The sequence below is a fragment of the mitochondrial genome of Peromyscus maniculatus (assembly GCF_049852395.1).
Source record: "Peromyscus maniculatus bairdii strain BW stock mitochondrion, complete genome".
NCBI classification, from domain to species: domain Eukaryota; kingdom Metazoa; phylum Chordata; class Mammalia; order Rodentia; family Cricetidae; genus Peromyscus; species Peromyscus maniculatus.
In genome coordinates, this window is record NC_039921.1 from 1 (window position 1) to 16,322 (window position 16,322).

At 36.9% G+C, this 16,322-nt stretch overlaps 13 protein-coding genes and 24 non-coding genes across 37 annotated transcripts, besides 1 other annotated feature; 28 read left to right on the forward strand and 9 right to left on the reverse strand. All coding sequences in view use genetic code 2, as the record gives it.

Annotated features, from left to right (window-relative positions):
- On the forward strand, window positions 1-68 carry trnF. Its single transcript has one exon. It is a non-coding gene; the product is annotated as a tRNA-Phe (tRNA).
- Window positions 69-70: 2 nt separating this feature from the next.
- Window positions 71-1,024, forward strand: RNR1. Its single transcript has one exon. It is a non-coding gene; the product is annotated as a 12S ribosomal RNA (ribosomal RNA).
- On the forward strand, window positions 1,025-1,096 carry trnV. Its single transcript has one exon. It is a non-coding gene; the product is annotated as a tRNA-Val (tRNA).
- On the forward strand, window positions 1,095-2,626 carry RNR2. Its single transcript has one exon. It is a non-coding gene; the product is annotated as a 16S ribosomal RNA (ribosomal RNA).
- A 40-nt stretch (window positions 2,627-2,666) lies between these two features.
- On the forward strand, window positions 2,667-2,741 carry trnL1. The gene has a single exon. It is a non-coding gene; the product is annotated as a tRNA-Leu (tRNA).
- Window positions 2,742-3,696, forward strand: ND1 (NADH dehydrogenase subunit 1). The gene has a single exon. A coding segment is annotated over exon 1 (955 nt).
- Window positions 3,697-3,765, forward strand: trnI. The gene has a single exon. It is a non-coding gene; the product is annotated as a tRNA-Ile (tRNA).
- On the reverse strand, window positions 3,763-3,833 carry trnQ. Its single transcript has one exon. It is a non-coding gene; the product is annotated as a tRNA-Gln (tRNA).
- A 4-nt stretch (window positions 3,834-3,837) lies between these two features.
- On the forward strand, window positions 3,838-3,906 carry trnM. Its single transcript has one exon. It is a non-coding gene; the product is annotated as a tRNA-Met (tRNA).
- On the forward strand, window positions 3,907-4,943 carry ND2 (NADH dehydrogenase subunit 2). Its single transcript has one exon. A coding segment is annotated over exon 1 (1,037 nt).
- trnW lies at window positions 4,944-5,009 on the forward strand. The gene has a single exon. It is a non-coding gene; the product is annotated as a tRNA-Trp (tRNA).
- A 1-nt stretch (window position 5,010) lies between these two features.
- Window positions 5,011-5,079, reverse strand: trnA. Its single transcript has one exon. It is a non-coding gene; the product is annotated as a tRNA-Ala (tRNA).
- A 2-nt stretch (window positions 5,080-5,081) lies between these two features.
- Window positions 5,082-5,151, reverse strand: trnN. Its single transcript has one exon. It is a non-coding gene; the product is annotated as a tRNA-Asn (tRNA).
- A 31-nt stretch (window positions 5,152-5,182) lies between these two features.
- Window positions 5,183-5,250, reverse strand: trnC. The gene has a single exon. It is a non-coding gene; the product is annotated as a tRNA-Cys (tRNA).
- On the reverse strand, window positions 5,251-5,318 carry trnY. The gene has a single exon. It is a non-coding gene; the product is annotated as a tRNA-Tyr (tRNA).
- A 1-nt stretch (window position 5,319) lies between these two features.
- Window positions 5,320-6,864, forward strand: COX1 (cytochrome c oxidase subunit I). Its single transcript has one exon. It carries the CDS (start codon window positions 5,320-5,322, stop codon window positions 6,862-6,864), a length of 1,545 nt encoding a protein of 514 aa, YP_009538418.1.
- Window positions 6,862-6,930, reverse strand: trnS1. The gene has a single exon. It is a non-coding gene; the product is annotated as a tRNA-Ser (tRNA).
- A 3-nt stretch (window positions 6,931-6,933) lies between these two features.
- Window positions 6,934-7,001, forward strand: trnD. Its single transcript has one exon. It is a non-coding gene; the product is annotated as a tRNA-Asp (tRNA).
- Window position 7,002: 1 nt separating this feature from the next.
- Window positions 7,003-7,686, forward strand: COX2 (cytochrome c oxidase subunit II). The gene has a single exon. The coding sequence runs from the start codon at window positions 7,003-7,005 to the stop codon at window positions 7,684-7,686; it is 684 nt and encodes a 227-aa protein (YP_009538419.1).
- Window positions 7,687-7,689: 3 nt separating this feature from the next.
- On the forward strand, window positions 7,690-7,754 carry trnK. Its single transcript has one exon. It is a non-coding gene; the product is annotated as a tRNA-Lys (tRNA).
- Window position 7,755: 1 nt separating this feature from the next.
- ATP8 (ATP synthase F0 subunit 8) lies at window positions 7,756-7,959 on the forward strand. The gene has a single exon. It carries the CDS (start codon window positions 7,756-7,758, stop codon window positions 7,957-7,959), a length of 204 nt encoding a protein of 67 aa, YP_009538420.1.
- Window positions 7,917-8,597, forward strand: ATP6 (ATP synthase F0 subunit 6). Its single transcript has one exon. The coding sequence runs from the start codon at window positions 7,917-7,919 to the stop codon at window positions 8,595-8,597; it is 681 nt and encodes a 226-aa protein (YP_009538421.1).
- Window positions 8,597-9,380, forward strand: COX3 (cytochrome c oxidase subunit III). The gene has a single exon. A coding segment is annotated over exon 1 (784 nt).
- On the forward strand, window positions 9,381-9,449 carry trnG. The gene has a single exon. It is a non-coding gene; the product is annotated as a tRNA-Gly (tRNA).
- On the forward strand, window positions 9,450-9,797 carry ND3 (NADH dehydrogenase subunit 3). Its single transcript has one exon. It carries the CDS (start codon window positions 9,450-9,452, stop codon window positions 9,795-9,797), a length of 348 nt encoding a protein of 115 aa, YP_009538423.1.
- A 1-nt stretch (window position 9,798) lies between these two features.
- trnR lies at window positions 9,799-9,866 on the forward strand. Its single transcript has one exon. It is a non-coding gene; the product is annotated as a tRNA-Arg (tRNA).
- Window positions 9,867-9,868: 2 nt separating this feature from the next.
- On the forward strand, window positions 9,869-10,165 carry ND4L (NADH dehydrogenase subunit 4L). The gene has a single exon. The coding sequence runs from the start codon at window positions 9,869-9,871 to the stop codon at window positions 10,163-10,165; it is 297 nt and encodes a 98-aa protein (YP_009538424.1).
- On the forward strand, window positions 10,159-11,536 carry ND4 (NADH dehydrogenase subunit 4). The gene has a single exon. A coding segment is annotated over exon 1 (1,378 nt).
- On the forward strand, window positions 11,537-11,605 carry trnH. The gene has a single exon. It is a non-coding gene; the product is annotated as a tRNA-His (tRNA).
- On the forward strand, window positions 11,606-11,664 carry trnS2. The gene has a single exon. It is a non-coding gene; the product is annotated as a tRNA-Ser (tRNA).
- On the forward strand, window positions 11,664-11,733 carry trnL2. The gene has a single exon. It is a non-coding gene; the product is annotated as a tRNA-Leu (tRNA).
- On the forward strand, window positions 11,734-13,548 carry ND5 (NADH dehydrogenase subunit 5). The gene has a single exon. It carries the CDS (start codon window positions 11,734-11,736, stop codon window positions 13,546-13,548), a length of 1,815 nt encoding a protein of 604 aa, YP_009538426.1.
- ND6 (NADH dehydrogenase subunit 6) lies at window positions 13,545-14,072 on the reverse strand. The gene has a single exon. The coding sequence runs from the start codon at window positions 14,070-14,072 to the stop codon at window positions 13,545-13,547; it is 528 nt and encodes a 175-aa protein (YP_009538427.1).
- Window positions 14,073-14,141, reverse strand: trnE. The gene has a single exon. It is a non-coding gene; the product is annotated as a tRNA-Glu (tRNA).
- Window positions 14,142-14,146: 5 nt separating this feature from the next.
- On the forward strand, window positions 14,147-15,290 carry CYTB (cytochrome b). Its single transcript has one exon. A coding segment is annotated over exon 1 (1,144 nt).
- Window positions 15,291-15,358, forward strand: trnT. Its single transcript has one exon. It is a non-coding gene; the product is annotated as a tRNA-Thr (tRNA).
- Window positions 15,359-15,425, reverse strand: trnP. The gene has a single exon. It is a non-coding gene; the product is annotated as a tRNA-Pro (tRNA).
- Window positions 15,426-16,322: a D loop.

Here is a 16,322-nt window from a genome sequence, read left to right on the forward strand (position 1 = left end):
GCTTATGTAGCTTATCAATAAAGCAAAGCACTGAAAATGCTTAGATGGATAGTATTATCCCATAAACACAAAAGGTTTGGTCCTGGCCTTATAATTAGTTAGAGGTAAAATTACACATGCAAAAATCCGTAAACCAGTGTCAAATCCCCTAAAGCTTTATTCAAAACCTAGGGAGAGGGCATCAAGTACATACAATATAGCTAAAGACGTCTTGCCTAGCCACGCCCCCACGGGACTCAGCAGTGATAAAAATTAAGCAATGAACGAAAGTTTGACTAAGTTATACCTCTCAAGGGTTGGTAAATTTCGTGCCAGCCACCGCGGTCATACGATTAACCCAAATTAATTATTATACGGCGTAAAACGTGTCCATAGGAAACAACCAATAGAATTAAAAACCAACCAATATGTGAAAATTCATCGTTGGGATTAAAACCAATAACGAAAGTAATTCTAATTAACTTAATACACGATAGCTAAGATCCAAACTGGGATTAGATACCCCACTATGCTTAGCCCTAAACCTTAAAGATTAAATAACAAAATCATTTGCCTGAGAACTACTGGCCATCGCTTAAAACTCAAAGGACTTGGCGGTACTTTATATCCGTCTAGAGGAGCCTGTTCTATAATCGATAAACCCCGTTATACCTCACCACCCCTTGCTAATTCAGCCTATATACCGCCATCTTCAGCAAACCTTAAAAAAGAATAAAAGTAAGCAAGAGAATCACCATAAAAACGTTAGGTCAAGGTGTAGCTTATGAGGTGGGAAGCAATGGGCTACATTTTCTTAAAAAGAACATTACGATACCCTTATTGAAACATAAGGACAAAGGAGGATTTAGTAGTAAATTAAGAATAGAGAGCTTAATTGAATAGCGCAATGAAGTACGTACACACCGCCCGTCACCCTCCTCAAATTAAATGACCAACTAAACCTATACATAATATTTAATATAAGTTTATGAGAGGAGATAAGTCGTAACAAGGTAAGCATACTGGAAAGTGTGCTTGGAACAACCACAGCGTAGCTTAACTTACATAAAGCATCTGGCCTACACCCAGAAGATTCCCAAAACAACGGACGCTTTGAGCAATTATTCAGCCCTAACCCAATACAAACATAACTATTCTAATTTATAAATTAAAACATTTACTGTATAGAAGTATTAGAGAAAGAAACTTTTAATAGGAGCTATAGAGATTAGTACCGCAAGGGAAGAATAAATACAAGCAAAGCACAAATAAGCAAAGATTAAACCTTGTACCTTTTGCATAATGAGTTAACTAGAAAACATCTAACTAAAAGAACTTCAGCTAGAAACCCCGAAACCAAACGAGCTACCTAAAAGCAATTTTAAGAATGCACCCGTCTATGTAGCAAAATAGTGGGACGACTTTTAGGTAGAGGCGAAAAACCTAACGAGCTTGGTGATAGCTGGTTACCCAATAATGAATCTTAGTTCAACTTTAAGTTTACCAATAAGAACACATAATCTAAATGTAAGCTTAAAATATAGCCTAAAGAGGGACAGCTCTTTAGGAACGGAAAAACCCTTAAATAGTGAATAAGCCACCCTCATATTAAAACCATTGTTGGCCTAAAAGCAGCCACCAATAAAGAAAGCGTTCAAGCTCAACATTTAAAACATAATAATACCAAAATTTACTTAAGCAAATTCCTATATACATATAATTGGGTTAATCTATTAATCTATAGATGAGACACTGTTAATATGAGTAACAAGAATTACATTCTCCATGCACAAAATTATAACAACCCGGATAACCATTGTTAGTTAACAAACCAAAGGTGAATAATCTATACATAAAATCCACCTAACACAACATGTTAATCCAACACAGGGGTGCATAATGGAAAGATTAAAAGAAATAAAAGGAACTCGGCAAACACGAACCCCGCCTGTTTACCAAAAACATCACCTCTAGCATTTCAAGTATTAGAGGCACTGCCTGCCCAGTGACTAACGTTAAACGGCCGCGGTATCCTGACCGTGCAAAGGTAGCATAATCACTTGTTCCTTAATTAGGGACTAGAATGAATGGCTTAACGAGGGTTCAACTGTCTCTTATTTCCAATCAGTGAAATTGACCTTCCCGTGAAGAGGCGGGAATGAAAAAATAAGACGAGAAGACCCTATGGAGCTTTAATTAACAACTTAACATTTTAAATCAAACCACCTACTGGATCAAACACACAAAAACTTAAGTTAAAATTTCGGTTGGGGTGACCTCGGAGAATAAAAAAACCTCCGAACGATTATAGCCAAGACACACAAGTCTAAGCACCTGGATCCAATTGACCCAATTTTTTTGATCAACGGACCAAGTTACCCTAGGGATAACAGCGCAATCCTATTCAAGAGTCCATATCGACAATTAGGGTTTACGACCTCGATGTTGGATCAGGACATCCCAATGGTGTAGAAGCTATTAATGGTTCGTTTGTTCAACGATTAAAGTCCTACGTGATCTGAGTTCAGACCGGAGTAATCCAGGTCGGTTTCTATCTATTCACGATTTCTCCCAGTACGAAAGGATAAGAGAAATGGAGCCTACTTAAAACAAGAGCCCCTAAATCAATTCATGAAATAATCTCAACTTTGTAAATTCGTAAAATTAATGCCTTAGACAAAGGCATAATTAGGGTGGCAGAGTCAGGAAATTGCGTAAGACTTAAAACCTTGTTCCCGGGGGTTCAAATCCCCTCCCTAATAGTGCATTTATTAAATATCCTAACCCTCCTAGTACCCATCTTAATTGCCATAGCATTCTTAACACTAGTAGAACGCAAAATTTTAGGGTACATACAACTACGAAAAGGACCAAATATCGTAGGGCCATACGGTATTTTACAACCATTCGCAGATGCAATAAAACTATTTATCAAAGAACCCCTACGACCACTAGCAACATCAACATCCCTGTTTATTATTGCCCCCACACTATCACTTACACTAGCCTTCAGTCTGTGAATCCCAATACCAATACCACACCCACTAATTAACCTAAACCTAGGAGCTATATTCATCTTAGCCACATCAAGCCTATCAGTATACTCAATTTTATGGTCAGGGTGAGCCTCTAACTCAAAGTATTCAATATTTGGGGCCCTACGAGCAGTAGCCCAAACAATTTCATATGAAGTAACCATAGCAATCATTTTATTATCTGTCCTACTAATAAACGGATCATTCTCCCTACAATCACTAATATTTACCCAAGAAGCCCTATGATTAATTATTCCAACTTGACCCCTAGGAATAATATGATATATCTCAACCCTAGCAGAAACAAACCGAGCCCCATTTGACTTAACAGAAGGTGAATCAGAATTAGTATCTGGGTTCAACGTAGAGTACGCCGCGGGCCCATTTGCCCTATTCTTCATAGCTGAATACACTAACATCATTCTAATAAATGCTCTATCAACAATCGTATTTTTAGGCCCATTCAATGACCCTAACTACCCAGAAATATTTACAACAAACTTTATAATAAAAACATTAGCACTCACCACACTATTCTTATGAGTACGAGCATCCTACCCACGATTCCGATATGACCAACTAATACATCTACTATGAAAAAACTTTCTCCCACTAACATTAGCCCTATGCATATGACACATTTCTGTACCAATCTTCATAGCAAGTATTCCACCATACACCTAGAAATATGTCTGATAAAAGAGTTACTTTGATAGAGTAAATTATAGAGGTTTAAATCCTCTTATTTCTAGGATAATAGGAGTTGAACCTATTCCTAAGAATTCAAAATTCTACGTGCTACCTAAACACCCTATCCTAAATCAGTAAGGTCAGCTAATTAAGCTATTGGGCCCATACCCCGAAAATGTTGGTTTAAATCCTTCCCGTACTAATCAACCCCATCACACTTCTAATTATTTACTTTACAATTTTATCTGGCCCAATAGTCACTATATTAAGCGCTAACTTATTCCTAATATGAATTGGACTAGAAATAAACCTCCTGGCTATCATCCCAATAATAACAAAAAATACAAACCCCCGATCAACAGAAGCAGCAACAAAATATTTCCTAACCCAAGCCACAGCTTCAATAATTTTCCTATTATCAATCATTCTCAACTACAAACAACTAGGAGTATGAACATTACAACCCCAAACAAACAACCAAATCACCACACTAATATTTATCTCCCTAGCAATTAAAATAGGACTTGCACCATTCCACGCATGACTGCCAGAAGTAACCCAAGGAATCCCCATACAAACAGGTATAATCCTACTTACATGACAAAAAATAGCTCCAATATCAATCCTATTTCAAATATATGAAATAACTAACCCAATAATTCTTATAACATCAGCCATTTTATCAGTACTAATCGGAGCATGAAACGGACTTAACCAAACACAAACACGAAAAATTATAGCCTACTCATCCATCAGCCACATAGGTTGAATAATCGCTGTACTTCCATTCAACCCATCCCTTACAATACTAAACCTACTAATCTACATTAGCCTGACAGTACCAACATTTATTATACTAAAACATAATTCATCCAACAACATTAACTCTTTATCACTCATATGAAGCAAAACCCCAATAATACTACCAACAATTTCACTAATTTTACTATCTACAGGAGGATTACCACCACTAACAGGATTCCTACCTAAATGAGCCATTATCTCAGAACTTCTAAAAAACAATAACATCATACTAGCTACACTAATAGCAATAACAGCCCTAATCAATCTATTCTTCTACACACGACTAATTTATTCAACCACACTAACCACATTTCCAACAAACAACAACTCCAAAATATCACTACACCACACCAACCACAAAAATAACTTCATCCTCCCCTCCATAGCCATTCTAAGTACTATAACACTTCCTCTCTCCCCACTACTAATAACATAAGAAGTTTAGGATAAAAAGTCCAAGAGCCTTCAAAGCCCTAAGTAAACCAAAAAGTTTAACTTCTGCTAAGGATTGCAAGACTACATCTTACATCTAATGAATGCAAATCAATCGCTTTAATTAAGCTAAATCCTCATCTAGATTGATAGGACTTAAACCTATGAATTTTTAGTTAACAGCTAAACACCCTAAACTGGCTTCAATCTACTTCTCCCGCCTATCAGAAAGGGGGCGGGAGAAGCCTTAGTAGAGTAGTTTTCTACACCTTCGAATTTGCAATTCGACATGAAATATCACCTTAAGGCTTGGTAAAAAGAGGTCGGTCCCCTCTGTCTTTAGATTTACAGTCTAATGCTTAACTCAGCCATTTTACCTATGTTCATTAATCGTTGATTATTTTCTACCAACCACAAAGACATCGGAACCCTTTACCTATTGTTTGGGGCATGAGCTGGGATAGTGGGCACAGCCCTAAGTATCCTGATTCGAGCAGAGCTGGGACAACCTGGTGCCTTATTAGGTGACGATCAAATCTATAATGTGATTGTAACTGCCCATGCATTTGTAATAATTTTCTTCATAGTAATACCAATAATGATTGGAGGCTTTGGAAACTGACTAGTACCCCTAATGATCGGAGCCCCCGATATAGCATTCCCACGAATAAATAATATAAGCTTCTGACTTCTACCCCCCTCATTTCTCCTGTTACTGGCATCATCTATAGTAGAAGCAGGAGCAGGTACAGGTTGAACTGTATACCCTCCATTAGCTGGTAACTTAGCACATGCTGGAGCATCAGTAGATCTTACTATTTTTTCTCTCCATTTAGCTGGTGTATCCTCAATTCTAGGAGCAATTAACTTTATCACAACTATTATTAATATGAAACCACCAGCTATAACACAATATCAAACCCCATTGTTCGTATGATCAGTCCTCATTACAGCTGTACTCCTACTTTTATCCCTACCAGTGCTGGCCGCAGGAATTACTATACTTCTAACAGACCGAAACCTAAACACAACTTTCTTTGACCCTGCTGGAGGTGGTGACCCTATTCTATATCAACACCTATTCTGATTTTTTGGTCACCCAGAAGTCTATATTCTTATTCTACCGGGGTTTGGAATTATTTCACATATCGTCACATATTACTCTGGTAAAAAAGAACCATTCGGCTATATAGGAATAGTATGAGCCATAATATCCATTGGATTTTTAGGATTCATTGTATGAGCCCACCATATATTCACAGTCGGATTAGATGTAGACACACGAGCCTATTTCACATCAGCCACTATAATTATTGCTATTCCAACAGGAGTTAAAGTATTTAGCTGATTAGCCACCCTCCACGGAGGAAATATTAAATGATCGCCAGCAATGCTATGAGCTCTGGGATTTATTTTCTTATTCACAGTAGGTGGGCTAACAGGAATCGTACTATCTAACTCCTCCCTAGACATCGTACTTCACGATACATATTACGTAGTAGCACATTTCCACTATGTATTATCAATAGGAGCCGTATTTGCTATTATGGCAGGATTCGTCCACTGATTCCCATTATTCACAGGCTACACTATCAATGACACATGAGCTAAAACCCATTTTGCCATCATATTTGTAGGGGTTAATTTAACATTTTTCCCCCAACATTTCTTAGGCCTCTCAGGAATACCACGACGGTACTCTGATTACCCAGATGCTTATACCACATGAAACACTGTATCTTCAATAGGATCATTTATTTCACTAACCGCTGTATTAGTAATAATCTTCATAATCTGAGAAGCATTTGCCTCTAAACGCGAAGTCCTATCAGTAGAATACTCATCAACAAATTTAGAGTGACTACACGGCTGCCCTCCACCATACCACACATTCGAAGAACCTACCTATGTAAAAGTTAAATAAGAAAGGAAGGATTCGAACCCCCTTAAACTGGTTTCAAGCCAATCCCATAACCTCTATGTCTTTCTCAATGAGATATTAGTAAAACAATTACATAACTTTGTCAAAGTTAAATTATAGAATATAATCTATATATCTTATATGGCTTATCCATTTCAACTAGGCTTACAAGATGCCACATCACCCATTATGGAAGAACTAACAAACTTCCATGATCACACCCTAATAATTGTTTTCCTAATTAGCTCACTAGTATTATATATCATCACACTTATATTAACTACAAAACTAACCCATACTAGCACTATGGATGCCCAAGAAGTTGAAACAATTTGAACTATTCTCCCAGCCGTTATCTTAATCCTAATCGCACTCCCATCCCTACGAATTCTATACATAATAGATGAAATTAATAACCCAGCGCTAACAGTAAAAACAATAGGTCATCAATGATACTGAAGTTATGAATATACAGACTATGAAGATCTATGCTTTGACTCGTACATAATCCCAACAAATGACTTAAAGCCAGGAGAACTACGCCTGCTAGAAGTAGACAACCGAGTTGTACTACCCATAGAACTACCAATTCGAATATTAATCTCATCAGAAGATGTACTTCACTCATGAGCTGTCCCATCCTTGGGGTTAAAAACAGATGCCATCCCAGGCCGACTAAATCAAGCTACAATTTCATCTAACCGACCTGGGCTATTTTACGGCCAATGTTCTGAAATCTGCGGATCAAACCACAGCTTTATACCTATTGTTCTAGAAATAGTGCCACTAAAACACTTCGAGAACTGATCCTCATCAATAATTTAATAACACTGTGAAGCTTAAAGCGTTAACCTTTTAAGTTAAAGTCAGAAAATAGCATTTTTCCACAGTGGTATGCCACAACTAGATACATCTACATGATTTATTACTATTCTATCTGCCATTATTACACTATTCGTACTCATACAACTAAAAATCTCCACAATCAACTTCCCACTTAGCCCCTCAATCAAATCCACAGAAATGGTAAAAACTGATAACCCATGAGAAACAAAATGAACGAAAATCTATTCGCCTCTTTCATTACTCCCACAATAATAGGACTACCTATCGTTGTATTTATTATTATACTCCCATCAATACTTCTCTCTTCCTCCAAGCGCCTAGTTACAAACCGTTACTTCTCATTTTTATATTGATTAGTAAAACTTATTACTAAACAAATAATACTTATTCACACCCCAAAAGGACGCACATGATCATTAATATTAGTATCACTGATAATATTTATTGGGTCAACAAATCTATTAGGCCTCCTACCACACACATTCACCCCAACAACACAACTATCAATAAACCTAGGAATGGCTATCCCATTATGAGCCGGGGCCGTAATTCTAGGATTCCGCCATAAATTAAAATCTTCATTAGCCCACTTCCTACCGCAAGGAACCCCCATCTCCTTAATCCCAATACTTATTATTATTGAAACAATTAGCTTATTTATCCAACCAATAGCCTTAGCAGTGCGACTTACAGCCAATATTACAGCAGGACATCTACTAATCCACCTAATTGGCGGAGCAACATTAGTACTAACAAGCATCAGTCCTCCAACTGCCTCCATCACCTTTATTATCCTAGCCTTACTTACAATCTTAGAATTCGCTGTAGCTCTTATCCAAGCCTACGTATTTACACTACTAGTTAGTCTATATTTACATGACAACACATAATGACCCACCAAACCCATGCTTATCACATAGTAAACCCAAGCCCATGACCACTAACAGGAGCATTCTCAGCCCTCCTACTTACATCAGGCTTAGTAATATGATTTCACTATAATTCATACACCCTAATAACTATTGGTTTATTAGCAAATATCCTAACAATATATCAATGATGACGAGATATTGTACGAGAGGGGACCTATCAAGGCCACCACACACCAATTGTACAAAAAGGACTTCGCTACGGAATAATCCTATTTATCGTATCAGAAGTCTTCTTCTTCGCTGGATTCTTCTGAGCCTTCTACCACTCTAGTCTAGCACCAACCCATGACTTAGGGGGATGCTGACCTCCTACAGGAATCACCCCATTAAACCCATTAGAAGTTCCCTTACTTAACACATCAGTACTTCTAGCATCCGGAGTATCCATCACATGAGCTCACCACAGCCTAATAGAAGGAAAACGCAATAATATAAATCAAGCTCTTATTATTACAATCCTACTTGGAATTTATTTCACTATTCTTCAAGCCTCAGAATATTTTGAAACCCCATTCTCTATCTCAGATGGAATTTATGGGTCTACATTCTTTATAGCAACTGGATTCCACGGCCTCCATGTAATTATTGGGACCACCTTCCTAATAGTATGCTTACTACGCCAACTCAAATACCACTTTACATCTAAGCATCACTTCGGATTTGAAGCCGCAGCATGATACTGACACTTCGTTGACGTAGTATGATTATTCCTATATGTATCTATTTATTGATGAGGATCATACTTTCTTAGTATAATAAGTACAACTGACTTCCAATCAGTTAGATCTAGACTTAACCTAGAAGAAAGTAATAAATATACTAACAGCCCTACTAGTAAATATTACTCTATCAATTCTCCTAATCACCATTGCCTTCTGACTACCCCAACTTAATTTATATACTGAAAAAGCAAACCCGTATGAGTGCGGATTTGACCCCATAGGCTCTGCTCGCCTCCCATTCTCAATAAAATTCTTCCTAGTAGCAATCACTTTCTTACTATTTGACCTAGAAATTGCACTTCTACTTCCACTACCATGAGCTATCCAAATATATAATATTAACATCATAATATTAACAGCTTTCATCCTAGTCTCCGTATTAGCATTAGGCTTAGCCTACGAGTGACTACAAAAAGGACTAGAATGAACTGAATAACTGGTAATTAGTTTAATTAAAACAAATGATTTCGACTCATTAGATTATGATATATATTATAATTACCAAAAATGTCATCTGTAACCTCCAATATTATATTAGCATTCTCATTCTCATTTCTAGGGACACTAGTATTTCGATCCCACCTAATATCAACTCTCCTATGCCTTGAAGGAATAATACTATCACTGTTTATTATAACCACAATTACATCCCTTAATTCCCACTCAATAATTATATACCCTCTACCCATTGTTATTCTAGTATTCGCAGCATGTGAAGCAGCCATTGGCTTAGCCCTATTAGCAAAAGTATCAAACTCCTACGGAACAGATTATGTGCAAAACCTAAACCTACTTCAATGTTAAAAATTATTTTTCCCTCTATCATACTACTCCCACTCACCTGATTATCAAACAAAAAAAACCTATGAATCAATGTTACCTCCTACAGCTTTATAATCAGCTTGACTTCAGCTATGTTTTTATGACAAAACGACATAAATAATCTAAACTTCTCGCTACTATTCTCAACTGACTCCCTATCCTCCCCTCTTATTATTTTAACAACATGACTTCTACCACTCATACTGCTAGCCAGCCAAAACCACATAAAAAAGGAAACAGAGTTAAACAAAAAAACATACATTTCAATACTAGTCTTACTACAAATTCTTCTAATCATAACATTTTCTGCAAACGAACTAATTATATTTTACATCTTATTTGAAGCCACCCTAATCCCCACCCTTATTATCATCACCCGATGAGGTAACCAAACAGAACGACTAAATGCAGGACTCTACTTTCTATTTTATACCCTAATTGGATCAATCCCACTACTAATCGCCCTTATCCACATTCAAAATATAAAAGGAACATTAAACTTCATACTATTCCCACTCACCTTCACACCCCTAGACCAAACATGGTCCAATAATATTCTATGATTAGCATGTATAATAGCATTTATAATTAAAATACCACTATACGGAGTCCACTTATGACTTCCTAAAGCACACGTAGAGGCCCCTATTGCAGGATCTATAATCCTAGCAGCTATTCTACTAAAGCTCGGAGGGTATGGTATAATACGAATTGCTATAATCTTAGACCCAGTAACCAAAACCATAGCCTACCCATTCATCCTCCTATCACTATGAGGAATAATTATAACTAGTTCTATTTGCTTACGACAGACAGACTTAAAATCTCTAATCGCCTACTCTTCAGTAAGCCATATAGCACTAGTTATTGCAGCCATCATAATCCAAACACCATGAAGCTTTATAGGAGCCACAACACTAATAATTGCCCATGGCCTAACATCGTCCTTATTATTCTGCCTAGCGAATACTAATTATGAACGTATTCATAGCCGAACAATAATTATAACTCGAGGACTACAAACTATTTTTCCATTAATAACCACCCTATGAGTACTAGCAAGCTTAGCAAACCTAGCTCTGCCACCATCTATCAACCTAATTGGAGAGCTATTAATCACAGTATCCCTATTCTCCTGATCCTACCCAACAATTCTACTTCTAGGCGGCAATATCTTAATTACCTCGCTTTACTCAATATATATAATTATCACTACACAGCGAGGGAAGCTTACAAGCCATATAATTAACCTACAACCATCACACACACGAGAATTTACCCTAATGATACTACATATTACACCCCTAATTCTATTAACTATTAACCCTAAATTAATTATAGGGCCAACAATATGTAAATATAGTTTATAATAAAACCCCAGACTGTGAATCTGGAAATAGGGAATAAAACCCCTTACTTACCGAGAAAGAATGCAAGAACTGCTAATTCATGCCACCATGTACAAACACATGGCTTTCTTACTTTTATAGGATAGAAGTAATCCGTTGGTCTTAGGAACCAAAAACTTGGTGCAACTCCAAATAAAAGTAATAAATACTATCACATCTTCAATCCTTCTAATTTTCTTTCTACTGACATTTCCTATTATATTATCAATAACAAACTTAATCAAATCAATTAATTTCCCAAATTACGTAACCCTGTCAATCAAATACGCTTTCCTATTAAGCCTAGTACCACTAACTACATTCTTCTCATCCAACACCGATATACTAATCACCAACTGACACTGAATAACAATTAACACTATAAAATTATCTGTCAGCCTAAAATTTGACTTCTTTTGTATTATCTTCCTATCAGTAGCATTATTTGTGACTTGATCAATTATAGAATTCTCATCCTGATATATACACTCAGACCCCCACCTAAATCGATTCATTAAATATCTACTCATATTCCTTATTACAATAATTATTTTAACCTCAGCCAATAATCTATTCCAACTATTTATCGGATGGGAGGGAGTAGGTATTATATCATTCCTTTTAATCGGCTGATGATACGGTCGAACAGATGCAAACACTGCAGCTCTACAAGCTATCTTATACAACCGCATTGGAGACATTGGATTTATCCTAACAATAGCCTGATTCTGCTTACACTCCAACTCCTGAGAACTACAACAAATCTTCATAACCAATGACCCAACAAACATCGCCCCCCTTATAGGACTCCTAATCGCAGCCACAGGAAAATCAGCCCAATTCGGACTACACCCATGACTACCTTCAGCTATGGAAGGTCCAACACCAGTATCAGCCCTACTTCATTCTAGCACAATAGTAGTAGCAGGAATTTTTCTCATAGTACGCTTCCACCCAATCACATCAAACAACAACCTTATTTTAACTATAATATTATGCCTAGGATCAATCACAACCCTATTTACAGCTATTTGCGCACTAACACAAAATGATATTAAAAAAATCGTAGCATTTTCCACATCAAGTCAACTAGGACTAATAATAGTAACACTCGGGATCAATCAACCATATCTAGCTTTCCTTCACATCTGCACCCATGCATTCTTTAAAGCAATACTATTTATATGCTCTGGATCGATTATTCACAGCCTAAACGACGAACAAGATATTCGAAAAATAGGAAACCTGACTAAACCCATACCATTTACTTCCTCATGCCTAATAATTGGCAGCCTAGCCCTGACAGGGATACCCTTCCTAACAGGCTTCTACTCAAAAGACCTAATCATCGAAGCCGCAAACACGTGCTATACCAACGCCTGAGCCCTACTAATCACACTTATTGCCACCTCTTTAACAGCCGTCTATAGTATACGAATTATTTATTTTGTCTCTATGACTAAACCACGATTCCCGCCAATAATTATTATTAATGAAAACAACCCTAAACTAATAAATCCGATTAAACGATTGGCATTAGGAAGTATCCTAGCAGGATTCTTTATTTCACAAAATATTCCACCTACTACTACTCAAATCATAACTATGCCATGATACCTAAAAACCACAGCTATAATTGTAACAATCTCAGGATTTATTATCGCATTAGAACTTAACAATCTAACTTCAAACCTAGTAATAAATAAGCCAACACCATCATCATCATTCTCAACATCACTTGGGTATTACCCTTTAATCATACACCGACTCCTACCACTAAAAATATTAACAAAAAGCTTCAACACATCACTACAATTATTAGACTTAGTCTGACTAGAAAAAACTATCCCCAATACCACCTCTACCTTACAAACAACAGCCTCAAAAAACCTAGCTAACCAAAAAGGTCTTATTAAATTATATTTCCTATCATTTCTAATTACATTTTTATCTATTCCCATCCTATTTATTACCTAATTAATTCGAACAATCTCAATAATAACTATAACACCCATTAATAAAGTTCACCCAGACACCACCATCAATCATGCAGAACAACTATACAAGGCAGCCACCCCAGCACCCCCCTCTCCCATTAACCCTAGCTCATCACTATCATAAACCACCCAACCCCCTGTGTTACTATTATGTACTAACACAGAATTTACTAAATTATACTCATTAGAAGCATAAACTACACCCATCTCCATAAAAATACCCGTTATCAACGCACCAAACACCGATCAACTTGACATTAGAGTCTCAGGAAACTCCTCCGTAGACATAGCAGTCGTATACCCAAAGACAACCAACATACCACCTAAATAAATTAAAAACACCATAGCACCTAAAAAAGATCCACCAAACCCTAACACCGCTAAACAACCAGAACACCCACTAACAATTAAACACATACCCCCATAAATAGGTGAAGGCTTCAATGATACGCCTAAGCACCCTAGCGCAATAAATGAACTTAAAATAAAAATATATTCTGTCATAATTCCTACATAGACTCTAACTATGACCAATGACATGAAAAATCATCGTTGTAATTCAACTATAGAAACACTTAATGACAAACATCCGAAAAAAACACCCATTAATTAAAATCATCAATGAATCCTTCATTGATCTCCCAGCCCCATCCAATATTTCATCATGATGAAACTTCGGATCCCTACTTGGAGTATGCCTAATAATTCAAATCCTAACAGGCTTATTTCTAGCCATACACTACACATCAGACACAACTACAGCATTCTCATCAGTAACACACATCTGCCGAGACGTCAACTACGGCTGACTTATCCGATATATACACGCAAACGGAGCCTCAATATTCTTCATCTGCTTATTCCTTCATGTAGGACGAGGAATATATTATGGGTCATACACATTCATAGAAACATGAAACATTGGAGTTGTACTATTATTTGCTGTAATAGCAACAGCATTCATAGGATATGTACTTCCATGAGGACAAATATCCTTTTGAGGAGCCACAGTAATTACCAACCTATTATCAGCTATCCCCTATATCGGAACAACCTTGGTAGAGTGAATCTGAGGAGGATTCTCAGTAGACAAAGCAACCCTAACACGATTCTTCGCATTCCACTTCATCTTACCTTTCATCATCACAGCCCTAGTAGTAGTCCACCTATTATTCCTACATGAAACAGGATCTAACAACCCATCAGGCCTAAACTCAGACGCAGATAAAATTCCATTTCACCCCTACTACACTATTAAAGATATTTTAGGAATCCTCCTACTATTAATAGTTCTCATAATTTTGGTTTTATTTTTCCCAGATATTCTCGGAGACCCCGATAATTACACTCCTGCAAATCCACTTAATACCCCAGCACACATTAAACCAGAATGATACTTCCTCTTCGCCTACGCCATCCTACGCTCAATCCCCAATAAACTAGGAGGAGTAATAGCCCTAGTCCTCTCAATCCTAATCCTAGCCCTCCTACCTCTACTACAAACCTCAAAACAACGAGGATTAATATTTCGACCTATCTCCCAAACCCTATTCTGAATTCTAGTAGCTAACCTCTTTATCCTCACATGAATTGGAGGTCAGCCCGTTGAACACCCATTCGTTATAATTGGACAGCTAGCCTCAATCAGCTACTTCACCATTATTATTATCTTAATACCCGTAGCAGGAATGATTGAGAACAACATACTAAAATTCACCCATTGCCCTGATAGTATAACTAATTACCTTGGTCTTGTAAACCAAAAATGAAGAAAACATCTTCTCAGAGCATCAAGAAGGAAGGACTAACCCCCGCCATCAACACCCAAAGCTGATATTCTATTTAAACTACTTCTTGTACATAAAATTATTTAGTACATTAGTACATTTATGTATATCGTACATTAAATTATATTCCACTAGCATATAAGCATGTAATATAAATTAATGAATTAAAACATTCATTTATACATTACATTATAATTAACTTCAATATGAGTATTAAGCAAGTAAAATTATATTAATGTAATATAGACATATCTGCGTTATCTTACATACACCATATTGTCATAACCCTGCTTGTCCAAATGACTATCCCCTTCCCCAATTGGTCTATTAATCTACCATCCTCCGTGAAATCAGCAACCCGCCCACTAGTATACCTCTTCTCGCTCCGGGCCCATTAAACTTGGGGCTCACTAACTTTGAACTTTATCAGGCATCTGGTTCTTGCTTCAGGGCCATTGAATGTTTTATTGTCCATACGTTCCCCTTAAATAAGACATCTCGATGGTTACAGCGTCTAATCAGCCCATGATCAACATAACTGTAGTCAGGTGCCTCTGGTATTTTTTAATTTTCGGGATGCTGTGACTCACCATAGCCGTCAAGGCATGAAGGTCAGCTTACAGTCTAGCTGGACTTTTCAATTCAAGCTTCACTGATCCACTAATACCATTACTGTCAACAGTAAGATTAATGATCTTTAAGACATATTAGTTAATGTTAGTTAGACATAATTAATACCGTTTTAACCTATACTTCTATCAAACCCCCCCTTCCCCCCACCTAAATTTTCCTATTCCATGACAAACCCCAAAAGCATGGAATCCAATTTAGGCTTTTACGCATTCTAGTAATCTATAAAACAAGACTTCAAATTTAGTATTGGGAAAATTTTTATATGTACACCCCCTCAATGCTTTTTATTAATTAGCATAAAATCACTCAACATTAGTGGTACATTATACATACA